The sequence below is a fragment of the Lonchura striata genome, chromosome 2 (genome assembly GCF_050655825.1).
Source record: "Lonchura striata isolate lonStrDom1 chromosome 2, ASM5065582v1, whole genome shotgun sequence".
Taxonomy (NCBI): domain Eukaryota; kingdom Metazoa; phylum Chordata; class Aves; order Passeriformes; family Estrildidae; genus Lonchura; species Lonchura striata.
Genome location: NC_140704.1, coordinates 73,698,241 through 73,717,953, shown reverse-complemented (window position 1 = coordinate 73,717,953; position 19,713 = coordinate 73,698,241). Strand labels below are relative to the sequence as shown.

The following is a 19,713-nucleotide window of genomic DNA, read 5'->3' as shown; positions in this document are numbered from 1 at the left end:
TTTAATGTAATTACCAAACACAGAGAATCTCATTATTTGGAGGAGTATATGTAAAAATGCATGAATAAGGAGGAAACATCCTTAATTAGTGCTTGACATAGAATTATGTAGGTTGGGAAAAGACCCTTAAGATCACTGTGTCCAGTGGTACTATCAAGTCTACCTACCATTAAATCAAGTCCCTAAGCATACCTACACATCTTTTAAATACCTCCAGGGATGGTGATTCAACCACTTCCCTGGGCAGCCTATTCCAATGCTTGGCAACTCTCTGAGTAAAGAACGTTTTTCTAATACCCAAAAGAAACCTTTCTGGAATGCAGTTTAATTTAGTGTACAAGAAGTAGTTTGGTATGAAAATGTCAGTAGCATGGGTTTAGAAGAAAGTGCAGGAAGGGTAAAAAATTGACCTTGATGATGTTTAAGAATTTTAATTTATTCAGCTTATCTGCCCCCAGATAAGATGAAGAAGAAACTGTGAATAGGAAAGATACTAACAGTGGAAGCTTTTTCAGTCTTGCAGTTATAGAATATTAAGTGAAATAAGACAAACTCACTCTTGAAAAGTGGCTCGTGAATTTAGAGGAAATTTTAGAGGAAATTGGATATCTCCAAAACCTATTAGAGATACAGTGTGTTTGGTAATTATTTGGATTTTTTTTAATTTTTTTTATTTTTTTTTTATTTTTTTTTAGTTAGATGTCTTTTGGAATTATTTTTCTAGGACTTTTTTTTTTTTTTCCTGGTATTTGGGGTTGTTTCTTTCCAGATTTTTTTTGTTTTGTTTTGTTTTTTTAATATATATATCCTTCCTCTTTCTCTAGCCATTGCAGCCTTTGGGCAGAGAGTGCCAGCTGAAGTTGAGTGTGATTCACAGCCTAAAATATATAAGTATACATGCTAAAGTACATTGTCCTTGTATACTGAAGAATATTCTGCCCTGTAACCATAGCCATGGGGTGCCAGATAGGACAGGCACAAGTGTGATGCTTCATTGTGTGGTGGCAATTACATAATAGATTATAAATAGCATGGAGGACAGAAGAAGCTGATTTTTTAATTTCCCCACTCTAATGCATAGTGTTTTTCTTCTGATCTGATTCACCTGCAACTGCTTACGAGGAAGAGGCAGTGTTTGAGGGAGTGCCTCTTAGCAGAGTGCTGTGTTCAATGAGTTTAACATGTTTTACTGACAACATTTGAGAAGGTGCTTCCAAAATTTTAGATAATATGTCGTAAAGATTCAGTGAACTGTGTTCTTGTGGTGCTGAGTTAAGCTATTAAGTTGTTCCTTCTGATTTATATATTTGAAAGAACAGATATGTTACCCTAGAGTATATATAACTATCCCAGTTTTGCTATTTTAACAGCTGATCATTTAGTGCACTTCATACTAGAAAGGAGTTGTGGACCTCACATGCAGAAAAGAAGTCTGGGTACCAATGCTCAAATCCAGTAAGCTGTTTCTACATCTTTTATAGCTAGCAGTGAAGAGACATGTAGAATACTGGATAGATTTTTGGTAATGAAAATGTACTTTTTGCATTGTTGGTCTCCATGGCTGGAAAATTAAATATTTGAAATGATGATTTAAGAATACAAGTGTGAACTCTGACACCAAAACTGCTACTTACAAATGCTACTCTTTCCAAACTTCTTAATGAGTATGATTTCCTATTGAACTAAATAATATTTCTTTTATTTCTTTAGAGGGAAATCTGCTTGTCCAAGCAATACCTTAACTTCTGTGCTAGATAAAGAAATGCAGAACAGGCCTGCACCTCCTCTTCTTCATTACAAACAAACAGATAAGTAAGGAATTTGGATTTAAAACTTTATTCTTCAATTTTGTGCTGAGTTCCCCAATGAACATATTCCGGATCTTCAACCTCAGATGCCCTGTTTCTGCTTTTTTCCCTTTTTTCTGCTTTGGAGCTTGCAGCATGCACTAAGATGTTCTTTCCACAGAAATAAGCCTGCAATTAAGTGATAAGAAAACATAGGATTGGCTGTATGGTATAGGGGTAGTAGTATAACAATATTCTCAGATTTAAAATTTATTTTTTAATAAATATTAGATAGTTGGGAAGAGTGCTGTTTTGGAGGTTTGGGATTTTTTTTTTTTTACCTTTAACCAAGGGTAATGTCTTACTGGCATAAAATGATTTATTTGGACTAGTACTAAATATATTTTTCTTGTGTCTATATGACTACACAGTTGATTAAAGGTGGACTACAATTTTTGTCAGATAGTGAGAATTACTGAAGATGGGATATATAAGGCATCTTGGTGAATAGTCTTAAAAGGACAGTTTTTATGTTGTATGACTTGGCAGCTTCAGATACTTGTAGTTATCTCATAGTTATGACTTTTTTTTAATGTGTGGCTTATTATTTGTTTGGGTTTACCTTTCAGAAGTGTTTTCCTCCCACATTTTTTGCAGATGAGCATCTGAAATCATGTTCAAGTACCTTTTGCAGAATGGGACTGCTTAATGTTGCAGTAACTGCTGTTGATAGGTGCTGCTGGAATACAAAGTAGACTGTTCTGAAAAAATTTAAATCATTTCAGAGTTAGCATCTAGAGCAAAACATTTCTAGGAGGATTGCTTAAGGTGGAATTCAGTGTCAGTTTTAATAGGTTGTTACTGTTCATTTCCACTTCTGTGGGATTGCTGTCTTCAGTGATCCTGATTAATGCTATGGAGTTGTGCAGCAAAATTAAATAAAGGGTCTTAGCCATTTATTTTTCATTTCTAGAAGTAAAGTTTTTTAGAAATTCTTAATTCTACAAAATACTTTGGAAGATATCATGCTGTCTTACTGAAAAAAATCTTTACAGTGTTTGGATTTGCTATGACTGTATATTTTTTGCTTTAGAAAGCAAGAGCGTTTGATCATCAGCTCACTTCAATAGCATTTATTTTGCTATTTCCTTTAAAAAGGCATTTTGAACATTTAGTCTTCAGTACAGTATCTTTTGTAACAGTATTTTTTGTAACAAATATTATTGGTAAATTAGATTTTCTGGTAAAACCCCAATTATGCATTCAGACACATGTTGATGTACATTAATTTAATCAGTCATATGTTTTTGTCAAAATTCAGTAAACAAAAGCTTTCTGAAGCATTAAGGTACTTCAAATAAAACTCAATTTAGAAGTACATGCTATTGACCAATGCAGTGTGTATGTGCACACTGAGACATTACGGGAGTTTATGATTCAGTTTACTTTGTATCTTTTTCTTTTCATGCATGTAATACCTAATATTCTTGTAATTTCAGGAGTAGTGGAAACAGTGGTTTATCCAAACCGTTAAAGGAAGAGCCAGTAATTGACTACTTTGACGTCCAGGACTGAAGTGATTGTTGTAGAATCATTCAGATGAATCAGAATCACATAGATTATGATACAGAAGCTTAGAAGTGAAAATACAAAGTTATTGTGTGAGGTGCTTTTTTATTATCTGTCAAATGATCAGTTGTTCAACATATTCATAATTTAACATCTAAAGTTAGATAGATATGCTAGTTTAAAAAGTTAAGTATTTCAACAGTTTATGTAAGTGCATAATGCCTAATAGTAGTATGGGTTTTTAAATCTGGGTTTGGTGCAGTTTTGTATCTAATGTGCTGTCAGAATAATGTAGATTTCATTGATGACTTTTAAGCAAGGGAACTGGTAGTAAGCAAATATATTTTTGGAATATTAAGAACAACAATAAATCTCAAATATTTATTTTGACGTATCTCACACAACTTAAAATGGACTAGAAATAATCTGTGATAAAAAACTAGTTGGGATAGTCTTAAGGTATTTTCATGTTTTATTAATTCACTTTTGTGTTATTGTGATAAATTTGAGAATTTGAGTTACTCTTCTACATGGAAAGAAATGCAAAATTTAAGTTTAAATATCTACATAAATGCCTATTAAGAACACAGACTTGCTTTGGAATCTGAAAAACCAGTATTTGGGGAAGGTGAGGAATTAAAACTTACTCAAATTTGATGTGTTTAAAAAGCAAAACAAGCAAAAACAAAGGAAAAAACCCAAACTAAACAACAACAAAACCAACCCTACAACATGAGATTACTAATACTACTACTACTTTTTTGTTCAAGACATTGAACAAAATCAGACTTCATATATTATTTTTGTGTTCTGTGCATGGTTTTATTGTGGTTTATATTTCTTTTCTGTACTGTGCAAGTTTAAGACGAATATGTGAAGTTAGGTTTAAGTATGTTATGAATTTGGAATAATACTTGTAAAATTTCTAAGTCCATCTGCCTGAACTATTTGGCAATGGAAGAGCTTTGTTTTATGGGAAGTGCCATTAACAAAATTTGATGACAGTTTAAACACTGAAAGACACCTGAATGGTCTCGTGATGGTGAATTGTTTCCAGATCTTGATTTAAGATAGGTGAGTAGCTCTCTGGGAGAGGAGATTGTAGGTCTGATCAGAAGAGGTGGTACAGCTCTGAATTTGAGTCATATCTGTTCTCCTGAGGAGAAGTTTTTTTGTATTAATAGCTTTAGGAACTGACACTGATGCACTCTGTTTCTTGTTCCTTGTGGCTGCTCTGTGTAATGTTAGAGGTGAGTCCCCTGTACAGCATCAGAAGCTGATGATAAAAAGGGGCTCACTACGTTGTAGTGTGAGATTTGTTGCCAAAAAATGGAAGGCATTTACTCATGCTTAGATTCACTTAGAGTTATCATATGACCCTGAGCCTTAACTATGAAGCATTCCATGGCTACATTTTAAATGAACAGCTCAAGAAATGTGGAAGAACAAGAAGTAGAAAACTCACAAACCATATCTGCCCCCCCCCAATAAAAATAAAATAAAATGAAATTTGAAAATAAAATGCTTGCTATTATTGTATATTTTTGTAGGAGTTTATTATTTCACATTTTTAAAAATGCAGTCGTAAATGTTACTAAACATTTGAAGTATTTCAGGTGAAACAAGCACCTTCAAGAGTTTTCAAGCTTCTAATTTGTATGTAGTGATTTAAATTTGCTTTACTTTTTTTGTCTAATACTTTGTGAACATAAATGAAAATTAAATCACTATGTCTTACATTGCCCTTAATTTCTTAAGCAAATTATTGTTTGATTCTACAAGGTGTATTGCTAATTTTAGCTGAAGAAATAAGTTACTTCCAGGAATGTGTTTCTTCAGTCCCTTCCATGTGAGGATTGTATGTGTACCAGTGCTTGCAGACAAGTCCTGAGTCAATGTGGCCAAACAAAGGCTATTCCTGGTTTTGAAATTCAGAGCTATGTTAAGATAGCACTGACTTAAAGCTAGTAAGACCTCTAGGAAGAATGTATATAGTTATGCTGCAAAGGTGAGTTCTAGACAGGAGCTGGCACACATGTCCAGTGAGCTGAGTCAGATGCATGTATACTGGAGCACACACAGTTGGTTTACTATAGGTAGACCTAACATTACAGAAAACCAAAGTGGCTTAGTTGATAATAAATAGAATAAAGCTGAAGTCTATTAACTATTCAGTTATCACAGTTTCACATGAATATAGGCAAATCCATCACATTTATGCCTCTGATTTGAAATTTAAACCTAAAAGGTTTTCATAGTATTATTTTCAGCTCTATATAATGGAATTTTTATCAGATTATGGCATTAACATAAAAACTCAGCAGCTTTGGTGAGACACATTTTAGCAGTCAAGTTGCACTGCTTGTAATAAGAAAATTGAAGTAATCTCAGTTTCTCAAGCTAAGATTAATAATTATTACCAAATCTGTTCATACTAAGAAGTGATACTTCTGATCACTTGCCTCTTAACTTTGTGAATGTTAAAACATTTTTACAGATCTGTATGTTCCACATCTCTAAATCATGGCTATTGGATCCATACCTGTAGTAATTAAGCAATTCACAAGTACCAAATCTGTTTTTTAAAAATTGCATTTTAGTAACTTGGTTAAAAATATCATATCATATGTTTACCTGTTAAAGTGATTTCCCCCTCAGCTACATAGCCTTAAGAAGGAATTAGCCTTAAGAAGGAATTAGCAAAGGCTAACAGTGGTGCTGTTCTCTCTGTTTTGCTTTGTTTTTGCTGCAATGTATCAGTGACTTTCATAAGGAATATGGAATAGTTATAAAGGCTGGAATTTTGATATGTGTGATAACTTAGCTTCATATTGCACGTGTGCCTTGTGGAAATACTTTTCAAATAGCTATTTTTTAAATCTGCTCAGGTGTTTACACCTTTTGTCTAATAGAAAAATAAGTAGATAAAGGAAATCTTTGCGTCAGTGGCAAAAATCATGGTGACATCACTGTAACTTATTACTTCAGCTTCAATATGCTAGCAATTTTCCACAGTCCTAAGAATAATATTGTCTCCTGTAAATATATTTGAATAAAGTACTTCTCAGTAAGCATCTTTTGAAATAAGTTATGTGATACCAGTTGGAATTCATGCAACTTCATGAAGTGCTTTTAAAATTGTGTTTAAAATAGGCAGATAGTTTGGCATTTGGGCTATGCTTTTGCCTGTCTGTATAGCTTAACATATTTAAAGTGTTCTGAATATTCAGTATTTGGGTTTAACATAAAATTGTATAAGATACATAAGTAAACTTCAAGATCACTTGTTTCTGTGGCAGTTTTTACAGTATCTGCCTCAAAATTAGCAAAGTAAAGTTTTTCTACAACACCTGTCATTTGTTGAAAGATTTATATTTAACTTGATTTTGTCAAGTTACTGATGTAAAATTACTTTCTTTACAAACCAAAAATAAATCTAAATTTAAAGTTCAGTGTTTTCAAATTGTTTGCAAACTTCATCTTGGTATTCAAGAGTTGGAAGACTGAAACATCACAGAGAAACAAGTGTAAAGATTTAAATGGACATTTGGGAAGTTCCTTTTCCTCAAATTTTTAAATGAAGTATGTGGTTTCCTGGAATTGAAGTAATTTTTAAATGAATGCTGTGTGAAGAACGAAGCAAATAAAGAAGGCTCCCCAGAAAATGGAGAGTGTGCTGCCTTCTTGGAATTCAAAGCTACAGGAGAGGTGATTCTGGATAGAAATGTGCATTTTGGTTATATGAAAAACCCTTTATTATGTCAGCCTAAATGCTACTTGGCAATAAAATACATTATGGTCCTTTCATTGTTGTTTGTTCACCATGAAGTGGTAACGCTGATTGTAAGGCAGGTGGCAGGAGGGGAAATGAGGACTAGTGTAACATTAAAGTTCCGTGGGCATTAGATATAACAAATTCAGGATTATATATGTGGGGTGGAGGGATGATGTAAAAACTCTGCCATCACAGTTCAGTAAGTGACAGGAAGACTCAAAAAGCAAGCAGTCTGAAATATCAGAAGTTGTAAATTATTTGAACTGGCTCCTCCCTATACTTTTAACCCAGGTCATGCATTTTCAGCGAAAGCCTGACTTGATATTTCAGTTGAAGTGTGAGATGGCTCACAGAAATTCAGGAAGTGATCTGAGATTGAAGAGTCTTGAAAGACAGATTAAAACCTTTTAGCTTGCTACTCCAACTACCTTAAAGTTTGAACTTTCATGATATTTTGAAGGATGAGGATGGCATGTTGCAGGTGTACAAGCATTGGAAAACATGTTAACTGGAAATTTTGCCTGAAAAAAACACCTGCACTTCAGTTTGGTGTGTCATGGACTAGAGTGAGACCAAATAAGTCTTCCTTGTCAGTGTGTGCAAATTGCAGTAGAAGAGACAATCAGTTTTGCTTTCTGTTCATTTTTCCATGTTTGGAAAAGGTTTAGATAGATACTATTGTTCAAATATTGGGTTTCAAGTATTTTAGCCTTTGTAGATAGTGAATTCCCAGCAGGAGCCTTCATATTTAACAAATGCTGCTCTCATCCTTTACTAAAATGTTGAATTATTAAGATGGTTGATGTGCAGATTTTTATGTCTATGTACTTACTGCCAAACCAGAATATTAGAGCCACTAGAAAGGGCTTATGTAGAGAGGCTGTATTTTGGACGCTCCTGAGCTTTAGACCAGGTTTCTTAGTGTTTGTCATCTCAAGATTTTTGAAGAAAGTACTGCAGCGTCTTGAGCAGATGGAGAGACCATGTTGATACTGTCCTGTGAGAAGCAAGGTCCCAGAAGGATCCTAGGAATCTTTTGTTATTATCCATTGACAATAATGCTGTTTCAAGCACAGTATTTTTGTTTCTAAATCAAAGTGTCTAATTTAGAGTTTCTATGGGAAATACATGTCTCTTCAAAACAAAGTTATTTTTATCACAGAAATAATATTTTTAAAAGCACAGATCAAGGCATATCACCTTTCTGATATTTCAGACAACCCTTTTACCAGTTTAGGTGCCATTATGAGCTACTGCTGCCTTCTTTGGAGCTCTTTTCAGTGAAAGGAATAGGAGCAAATTACGTCAATTGTGTCAAGCTCAGCTATGCTTGCCCTTCTCAACATTACTTTCTGTGAAATGTTCAGAAACTCCCCCTAGTAAATGGTTTGGTTTTCTGATGGATCTAATGTGTGCTTACTCCAGCATCCAATCATCTTACTACATTCACATTTACATTTAAAAGTGTAGAAAATGTATTCTAGTCAAAGAACTAGAAGGCTTGACTTGTAAGAAGACGTAAGAAATTAAACTAAAAGCATCAGCATAAAGAAAAATCTATCTTAATAGAACTATTTTTATATGCTAGTCAGAAGGCTGTCTTTCAAAATGTGTATGTAGAGTAAGATAGCATGTTTTACTAGGGAGCATTACTTAAAAATCTAAGTTCTCGGAAATAAAACTGGTGAAAACTGTGTTGGATAGTCGCCTATCAAATAGTACAGTCAGGAAAGTACATTCTGTCCATTCAAGGCACCTAGACAGCTTCTCTTTTAACAAGCAATTCAAGGAATTTTCAGAATTTGCTGCTATCATAGTAAGTTAGATGCCTCTTACAAAGAAATGCTGTTTCAGGAAGTACAAATTAAAATCCTCAATGAGTCATGGTGAGTACTGACTCAGATTGGTGTTTAAATTCAGTATGTTGGCATAAAATAAATAGGTGCCAAAGTTTCTAGTTAAGCGTGATTGCTTAGGAAGGACCATTCAGTAGCTTCAATTAAAGTCCTCAGCAATTTTAATTATATTGAAGTAGGCAATGATTAAACAGATATTGGATTGAAATATCAAATCATTAATTTCTACATAAGGTGAATTTTTGATAACATTATTAGGCATTTAAGGAGTGTATGTCTTGGCTTACTAAGTGAGTAATGTACTTACTAAGAACTGATAAAGCCCCATATGAAGTTAATTTTCTAGTCCATGTTTTTCCTGTTTCTTCCAGTCCTGGCCATAAGAAATTATTATTAATCTTCAGCCTAAATATGTACAAAGCCATGGACCTAGAATGGAATGACCTAATGCAATTATACAGGCTGGAGCTCATTGTCTTGATAGCAACTTTATGTAAAAAGGACTGGGTGCCTGGGGATCCTATCCTGGTGGACAGTGAGTTAACTGTGAGTTAGCAGTGCACCCCTGTGGCAAACCTAGCCATGCACTCTCTCCTGGATTGTCATCACAAACAGCAGGTCGAAGGAAGCCATTACTCTCCTCTGTTCAGTACTTGTGAGATTACTTGTGTAATACTGGGTCCAGCTGCAGGCTCCACAGTATAAGACCTTGACTGAAACAACTCAAGCAGAAGACCACTGAGTTGGTCAGGAGGCAGGCGTGACATAATGGAGAGGTTGAAGGTACTGGCTTTGCTCAGCCTCAGAAAGGAGAATACTGAAATCTTTACTTCTGTCCACAAATACCTAACAGGACATATAGAGAAGACAGAGCCTGAGTGTACTGTAAAAGGATGACAGGAAGTAGAAGTTGAAACATGAGACATTATGACTTGATACACACTTTTATGAGGAAGGTGATAAAATACAGGATGAGTTTTGTCAGATATGTTACAGAATTGTGAGATCCTGAACAACCTTCTTTAACTGGACATGCTTGGAGCAGGAAATTGGACTACATCACCTCCTTGAAGTCTCTTCCAACCAGTATGATCCTACAATTCATGGCCAACCTAAAGAAGCCATGCTTTTGACTCAGTTTTGACCCTGAGCTTTAGCAGTTCTTTTTCTACTTAAAATGTTAGCTGTCAAAGGTGCATGTAGAGACACATTGATAAAGTTCTCTCCATGTCTTTGCTGCGTTATCTTGATCTCCTTGAGTTCCTTTTTGAACACGCTGTTGATCTTCTTTATCATCTTAGTATTTTTATTCATCTTTTTGAATGCAGCATATCGTATGCAGAAATTATTAGCAATTCTATTAAAATGCTAATATCTGTGCTACATTTTGTCTTTTTAAAATGATCATGATTGGTTAATTGAAAGAAGAGGTAATTGTGCAGTCACATTGAAGTGTTCAATGCTGATAGCACTTTGATAGTTGTTTTGTGCCCAGTTTGATAGCTCCTAATCTTTTGCAGTTGTTCATTCTGATACAGCTTTTGTACTCTTCTAATATTTACCATTCAGTGTTTTTTACACATTTATGGGTAAAATATCTTCTCGTAGAACAGAAAGGAGTGAATGAAGGGAAATAAAGTTTTCATGTTTTTATGATAAGGCTGTAATTTTTAAGTTGCTACAGTGTTTTCAGATTCTGACTGTTATAGTTAACTTCAAATATTAATTTGGGAATAATAATAGCAGCAAATGTTAACATTTATTCATTCTAAGTGAATGAAAAAAATACTTTAGTGCTTCATAACATTTATGTTGCATCAAAGAATGTATAAAATTGAAATAATTTAGAAACACTTTGGCTTGAAGAGAGAGCTCTTCATATTCTGAGATTAATGAAGTATTCTTTAAGTGTTTGCTGATATTTAATTTCTTAATAAGGACTTTAATACTTTTAATAAGGCCAAACAGTTTCTGTCATCAAAAGCTAACTGAAGCAAGGTCAGTTTGTTCAGTGGAATTGACATCTTAACATCTATATCAAGAAGTTAGAAAAAGGGCTTGTTTTCAGAAGCAAAATAATTTCCAGTTGGTGTAGTGATAGATGTTTTCCTCTTCACATGAATATAAACTAAAAATGGCTACCCTGTAAAATATTTTCAAAACATTATTCAGGTCTATAAATTGAAAATACAATTATGTGAAAGAAATTACTGTCAATATAAACTACTTTACAACTATGGACATTTAGAGCTAAGATTTCCCATTTTTTCTACTAATGTCACAGCTGAAGAGTGCAGTTTTGGAATTACTCCATAGCACACTGGTTCTAATCAGTTACTGGTTCCTCTTTGGATGTTTAGTTCAAATTCAGTGCACCAGTAATGTCAGAAATGTTCTTTACTGGCTCTAGGTATTAGACTCCCTGATTGTTACTAGGTAGGGAGTTTGGCCATTGCAGATTCAGAGTGGGAGTATGGGCCTGTATGAATCTGTGACAGGAGTAGTTTTATGAAAACAGACTGGGCAAGAGAGAGAAAAAGACATGGACTCAGAACATGACTGGTAGTTTTATTTCCAGAGTTCCTGGAAGATTTTATTGTACCTAGCAGTCTTTTTTGTTAAACAGATTGCCAAAAAAAGATGGAGAACACTGGAAGAGTATGGGGTTGATTGATTTCTTGATGCTTTAAGATAAGAAGGTAGTAAGGAAGGCAGCATACATCTCTAACACTGTAGATGAATGACATGAAACTGGTCTGGAGTCATATGCATGGTATTGTTGAGCTTGGCTTCCCCAGAATAGGTCTAAATTATAAGAAGGACAGGAAAAAGCAGTTTGGGCTGAGATAAGGGAGCAAGAAAGCAGGTGGGACAGCATATGTTCTTAGGAACAAAAGCATGGTCATTCCAGCAGCCCAGAAGTTCATGAGGTATTCAGAGAAGGCAGTGTCATGGAATGCAGAAAATGTTGCTCTGGCATTTCCGCTAAAAGGGCAGAAAATCAGGCTTTGCTCTCCTTCTGTGAGGAGATTGTCTTGCAGTGATGAGAAAAGAGCAGGACAAAGTGAGGAAAGGGATGCAAAGTCAATGATATTCCTGAGCATATTGCAGCCAGGACAGCAACCAACAATATATTTCAAAAACAAATTAAGCTGGCCCAGGCATTTGGGAAGTGTGGGCAGACATTCTGGTGGCACACTGAGGGAGAAAATAGCTTGAAATAAGAATGGGAGAGCAAGCATGAGCTAATGACTGAAGACTGATGAATGGGGAAATAGAGGTGAGTTTGGCATGAAGTTCATGATTGCACCAAAGGTGAAGAGGTTTTGTATGATAGACAAGGAAGAGAGGAGAGATTGGGATGATATATTTCTCTAGACTCTTTACATGATGTTTGTTACACTTCAATGGGGCACCATTGCCAAATGTGAGGTGGACACTCAACCAGAATCTGTCTGGCCTGCTTTGAAGTATAAACTAAATCACAAAGGAGTGGACCAGAATATGATACACTAACAATCTAGGGGATTTTAGAAGTTCATTTCACAGTGGGCTCTGAGTTCTGACAGATTAGCCCAGGAGAAGCACAAAGTGCTTATTGAGTCAAGCACCAGAAAACTTCCTGGTTTTAAGGTGGACAGTGTGTCAGGTAATAGCATGGAGCTACAACCTATCAAGAAACAGGAAAAAAAAAAATTAGAGGGAAAATTTTGTTTATCCATAAGACCAATGAGTATTAGGGGGACCAGTGAATTCTGGTTGATTATTACTTGTCCTCTCACTGTATACATAAATTCCATGCTATTGGAGAGCAGCCAGAGATGACAGAATGGATCCTCTGTTATCTCTGTGAGATACTGTTCCTTTCACTAAACATTATACATACATTCCTGTGGTTATAGAACATCACTTACAGAAGATTGTAACTTAATATTTTCACTAGTATTGATTTTAATCTATTGAAATTTAAGTTCTAAGGCCAGGCACAGTGGTTGCTCAACAGCTTGTGCAGTTTTCAATGTAGATAAGTCCAATCCAAGAATTAACAAATTCAAAAGACTGCTCATGTTTTGGATTGTCCTAATGTCTTTCTATTTGCTGTGCAGCACAGTAGAATTGTGGTTGGACTTCTGGTATTTACAGGGCAACAGAAAAGAAGACAAGTAGTATTGTTTGAATACACAGGGAGGGAAACCCCAGGACAAATTCCACACTCTTATTACTGGAATGAGAGGACAGACATTTGCACTTAATTAGCAATGCTGTGAAATTCTTTAGTTTTGCTGCCATGGGTAGCAACCCTAATCACCATGTAGTATATGCTACAACAGTGATCTTGAGGCTGAAAAGCCAGATTGTCACACAAGGAGAGCTGTATGTTTTACAGAAATCCTTATGAGACCTGAAGGGCTTCTCATAAAACACCACATGAGCCAGGACCATGAATTAAATTTCAAGTTTCATTCTGACAATGTTGGTTGTGGGAAAGCATCCTTTACACACAGCTGAGGGGAGGATGACAGCTTGTAGGACTAGTAATAGTTGTGCTGGAAGCTTGTGATTTTGTTCATCAAATGAAAAGACTAAGTCTTTTTATCAAATGAAAAGACTAAGAAGACTAAGAATGAAATAAAGACTGTACTCTTAAACCATAATTACTAATTATCACAGCATAATTACTATGGAAGCAGCAAAATCAAGGCTCTGGCTGCAGTCTACAGACACATGGTCTGGAGACTACAGTTACAGCTGAAAACCCAAGGGTGCCAAAAAAAATAGTGGGGTTTTTGCAGAGCTGAAGATCATGGCTGTTACTGGGTATGGAAGAGTAGCAGGCAGCAGAGAAGGCATAAAAATGCTGGTGTTGCAAATACTCTTGACCCTGCAAAACATATAACATTGTTACAACAAAGACTGCTCCTCAGTTAAAGCTAAAAAATCTGCATCTTGAAAGAGAGTGTTTATGGCAACTGTAAGTCCCAGAAGTATAAACTACTTTTCTGAGTCTGCTGGGCAGTGGATGTGTGTCCTTCTAGGAAAGGAGTTCCTGGAAGGAACACGTGGATACTGTGCTCACCTTATAGAACAACTTATATACCCATTGTGAACAAGTTTAGAATGACTATATGTCTGTCAGGAGAGGCCACTGGCAGCATACACTATTTCTGAGGGGGTTTTTAAAAGCTCAGTGTTACTTTTCTACCCATATGTAGCAGAGGAGGTAGAGCAGGAGGCATCTGTGGAGGATATGCAGCAATGTTAATAGCACATCCAGGTGTTCAGTGCCAGGCAATATGTAGAAGAATAAAGATTTGTACCTTTAGGCTATGATGTGGGTATCATTATTGGAATTATATTAAATGTTTTAACCACTCATGCCTGTTCAAAACTGTTCAAAACTAGTGCTTATCTTGAAGCTTTCAACATGTACCATCCTCCATATTCTTCCACTACTAATTTAAGCACTATGAAAGCAGAAGGGTTTTAGACTGCATCAGTACCTCTCCTACGGAATAAATGAGTTGTGGTTTTGATCAGATTTTCCTTTTGGCTATCATTACTATAAAAGAAGTTGGAAGTATAGGATGCAGGACTGTAGTTCATCTGCACTTTAAGCATAGTCAAAGAGGTACTTTTTAATTGAGCTAAATAATGGTAATAATAACCTTTGTTTTGCTAAGAGTCTCACAGGACTTAGAGAAGTGACAGATCTGATGTACATATGCAAATTTGTGCAAATTAACTGCCTCACAAACTGGGGTGGTCTGTGCATAGGAAGATCATATATCTCCTTACCTGAAGACCAACTGCATATTATATAATAGGGGGGGGGGAAGTGTTGGGGCATTTTTAAGCCAAACAGTCACCATGAATCTCCCAAGACCTCCTTCCTCCTTTCACAGGATCAAAATTATCATAGGGTTAGGGATGTCAGAAGGTTACTTTGGGCAGGAAAATTGCTATATTTGTATTACAGGTAGTAACTGCCTATAAAGACATATTACTAGTTGTACTTATCACATGACTCTGCAACTAATGTGAATGTGAAAGTAATTTGCCCAAACTGCAAACTGATGTCTGGCAATGTTTGCAGAAGCACAAGGCACTGGCTGTTAAAAAACAAACTGTTTATTTGGCTATGATTTTTTCATGAGAAAAAGTTTGCATGGAAAACAACAAAGATAAAAATGCTAAAAAAGTGAAACATATTATGACTAGATCTGTAACCTAAACAAAACCTGTGCTTCATTCCCATGTCAAAAGAAACAAGAAGCAGAGAAGTGCTATGTTTTTGATGACATGAAGTGTATGCAGAAAAGTGGGACTTCCAACTCTTATTAAGTACCATCATAATCAAGTCCCACACTATTCCATACATCCTTATTAACCACTTTTGCCCTCCCATTCTTTGATATAATACAGAGATATTGTTCCCTTAGTCTAGAGACCACTCCTGCAAAATGTCTATAAAATAAGTTAAAAATGTCTGTTGAATCCATTTAGTCCATTACTTTGGGCTCTATTTCTTGCTCTTGTTACTGGGCACCAAAGCCAACTCAGGTCAAGTCACTGCTTCCCGTAAGGTTTCTCCTCCATTGCCTCAGGTGGTTTCTGCTGTACTAATTCCTGTACCACACAATTCAAAACATAGTTTACAATAGTTTAAAGGTATATCCATTACAATCTCCATTCCTAGTCCTTTTGGGCCAGGTTATGGTGTTTTTAACATTGCAATGAACTACTCCCCTTGTCCGCAGCCTGGCAACAACAAAGGATTCCCACTAGAGTCTGCTGTTGGTGTAGCCCACCTCACAGTCCTGTATGGGCTGCAGGAAATAACTGCTTCACCATGGTCTTCATTGTGGGCTGTGATGCCCCTGCTCCAGTCTGGGGCCACACCCATGGCAGACAGTCCTCAAACTTCTCCAGTGTGGGGCCTTTGCACAGCTTCCAGTTCTTCCTTAACTGCCCCAGCAGGGTCCCCCCATGAGGTCACAAGGCCTTGTCAGCAAACCTGCTCCAATCACAGCATCTCATGGGGTACAGCCTTTTTCAGGCATTCACCTACTCAGGCATAGGGTCCTCCATGGGCTGCAGGTGGGTCTCTGATCCATCTAGACTGATTAATGTCATAGTCTATTCAGCTGAAGTTCACACTAGAATTCCACCTGTCCAGTGCAGCAACACAAAAACAGCAGCAACACCCTGGCCATCTGCCAGCCCAGGTATATCACCAAGGTTGTTACCAAAATATTCCCAGGTACAATACAAGGAGATGATAAACAGTACAGCAATACAGCAAGCAGCAAAAGAAAAAAACAACCACTAATGAACACTAGACTAATACAAAGTCATGGAAGGGAGCACTATGGCAAGCACAGGAGCCTGCTGGTTACCAGCTAAACAGCACTAATAGCTATAAATTCAATTTAGCACATCCCAATCAAATCTGTCTTTATCTTAAAGGCATCGTGCCTCACATTGGGTGCCAAAAAGGACCATCATGGCTTAACCCCAGCCAGCAGCCAAGCCTCACGCAGCTGCTTGCTCACTCCCCTACCAGTGGGATCAAGGAGAGAACTGGACAGGTAAAAGCTAGAAAACTCATGGGTTGACATAAAGACAGTTTAATAGCGAAAGCAAAAGCCACGTACACAAGTGAAACAAAACAAGTAATGAATTCACTGCTTTCAAAGGGCAGGCAGGTGTTCAGCCATCTCCAGGTGAGCAAGGTCCCATCATGCATATCAGTTACTTGAGAATACAAACATCATCACTCTAAACATCCCGTCTCCTCCTTCTTCCCCTACTTTATATAATAAGCATTATGTCATATAGTCTGAAATATCCCTTTGGTCAATTTGGGTCACCTGTTCTGGCTATGTCTTCTCCCAATTTCCCATGCACTTCCTTCCAACTTCTTGCCAGCATATCAGTATGAAAAGCAGAAAAGGCCTTGGCTCTGTAAGCACTGCTAAGCAATAATGAAAATATCTCTATTATCATCACTGTATTCAGCATAAATCTAAAACATAGTCCAATACCAGACACTGTGAAAAAAGTTAAGTCTGTCCCAGCCGAAGCAGCACAAAAGATGTGCTTTCGCACTCATGTTAAAAGAAACTAGAGACAGGAAAGTGCAATGTTTGTAATGATATAAAGTGTATGCAGAGAAGTGGGATATATGTTCCAAATTATACTCTTTCTATGGAGTTAGCAACAGGACCACAGCAGGATGTGCTCTGCCCTGCCTCTGCCCCTCTCTACCCCAGCTTCTAGTCTGCTAAGAAACTTGCAAACTTAGCCAGCACCAATATTCTCCCAAAGAAGGCATTTTTCTTCTGTTTTTCCATTTTACTGTGCAATGTGGCCTGTATCTTGCTGCCCCAGGAACTGCCATGATCATCCTGGCATCTTGGGTCAGGATACACAGGGTCTCTTAATCAGACTCACAGGACTAGCCTCTTTGCAGGGGCAGAGCTAGCTTGGGGATTTCTTGGTGGCCTTCTAAGACTGAGGCATAGTACTCTTGTGTTTTCACTTAGGTGAACTACCTCCTAGACTTCTGTTATTACTGCTAATAATGCACTAACTTAGAGTGCCAAATCTGTAGACAGTGGTCTTTCAAATGCTGTTGCAGTGTCACAAAAAAAAAAAAAAAAAAAAAAAAAAAAAAAAAAGAGAGAGGGAGAGATGGAATTTACACATTTCAGGAATACCACAGGAAAGGCAACCCTTCTCCCTTTCTTCCCTCCCCTCACTTGGAGCACTGCTGCATCCATTCCCTGGCTTTTCCAGGTTTTCCACTCCCTCAGCTAGAGAGAAAATCACTCATTTCTGTCCAATCAAGCCCAAATACATGCTATATAATTATGACAATTGGTTCCTCTCAGTCTAAATGTATGTAATCTTTCTTGTGGACAGTTTATTTCATCTATGTTCTTTTATCCCATTGTGAGGTTATGTCTTCTTCACAACATTTGTGTTTAATGGGGGGATCTTGCAATGATTTCCAAACTAATTGTGCAATTTCTGACTCCTTTGTCTTGTATGACTTGCCTGTTTCCCTGGGTTTGACAAGATGAACAATCAACTCTGACTAAAGAGGTATTTCAGTCTCCTTATTCAAATCCTACAGGAATTATAACTAGATTAATGTATCAGGTTGTGTATATATACACTTTACACACTTCATACATTATAAATTACATACATATACATCAGGTGATGAAGTCTACCGTATTAAATATTCCGTAAGGAATATTTAAAGGAAAAAATATTTTTACAGGCAACAAAATGTCTAGAGTGGGACATTTTTTTCTCTCCAGATATATGTTTTCTATGTAGCAGAGTGATGAGCTGAAAGTTAGCACATCCTAGTTCAAAATTATGTATCATTTCCTTGACTGGGGCCATTTTCTTGGCTCTAAACCAGGTCATATTTCATGAAGAGTTACAAGGCTTTTCTCAGCCCACAGGCTTTTCATACAGTTTCCCAAATGTCCATTTAGAAGACAGCTCAAAGTGCAATGCTTTAAAGGATGCTACAACTCAAATTAGGACTTTCCTTTACATTACAGCATAAGCTTTATTCCTGTAAGGCAAAACTGGCTGATGTTGAGAGCTTATCTCTAAAGAAAAGCTGAGAGAACAGGTTATTGTAGACATGTAGACAGTTTTTCTAAAATCAATCAGCATTTCTTAGTTAGCTTGCAGCACACAGTCTCTAGATAAGTGTGATCAAAGTCCATACAGCAGGCACAAACTAACCTGTTTTCCTGGGATCCACCACAGTAGTATATGTCACTGAACAACAGTTAATAATTAAAAAAATTTCTAAAGCCTGGCTCTTGTTCCTATGTTCTGTGGTCACCAAAAGATGCCATTTCCCCACCAGTTGCTGCTCTGCTTCAAATCTGGGTGAAAAGTTTCCCTTGGTTCTTAGTTGGAAAGGTGCTATTTTATGTGTGCTTTACTTCAGGCTATTCTGAGAGGTACTGTGCAATGATATTCCACTGAGTGACAGTATTCATGTATGGAGACACTGAGGCATGATTAAAAAAAAATCCACAGAGGTTATGTTTTCCCATATATTGTGAAAATTGTGATTTTTAATAAACAGTAAATCTAATATAACTTTTTACACTTATTTAGTTGAACAAAATTCTACAAAGAGAATAAAGTTATGTATTTCAGCATGACAAGGTGTAACATAATTTTAGTCAATGTTCAAATTTGAAGCTGTAACTGTAGCTATTATAGTTTACAGAATGATTAAGTTTTCAATAGATTTGCAAGATCATTATGTTGGCTAGCTTTCCTGATACATAAAAGATATTTGCTCTCTTTATTGAGAAATAATTGATCAGAATCAGCTTTTTTCTGTAGACTCACTTCACTTCAGACAAAGCAAAGGAGGTCCTAATTTTGCCCATGTCCTCTAAGGGTCCTCATTCAGCAGACATACTAAAGAATATGCAATTTAACAGTCACCATTCAGTTAATTAAAAAGAGAAGGTGAAGCACCTAGTTTTAGCATAATAACATGCTATTTTGAGTACTCCAGGAAGATTCTAAGTATTTATTGCCTAAAGGGATTCAACTATGCTATTTGCCATGTCCCAGAATAACATACTTAATGAGTATGCAAGAAACTACCCCCACCCTTTCTACTGAAAACATAATACTGTCCAGCAGAGAACTCACTCTTCCAAGGAGTGCATAT

The 19,713-nt window shown here is 36.5% G+C and overlaps 1 protein-coding gene across 1 annotated transcript in view; it reads left to right on the top strand.

The window, feature by feature from the left end:
• NFX1 (nuclear transcription factor, X-box binding 1) overlaps positions 1 to 4,895 on the top strand; it is a 93,606-nt gene extending 88,711 nt beyond the window's left edge. The window contains exons 23-24 of the mRNA XM_021540509.3: positions 1,711 to 1,812; positions 3,287 to 4,895. Coding sequence (XP_021396184.2) covers positions 1,711 to 1,812; positions 3,287 to 3,362 — 178 coding nt within the window. The 3' untranslated portion in view covers positions 3,363 to 4,895. The remainder of the gene's footprint in view (positions 1 to 1,710; positions 1,813 to 3,286) is intronic.
• Positions 4,896 to 19,713: the final 14,818 nt, after the last annotated feature.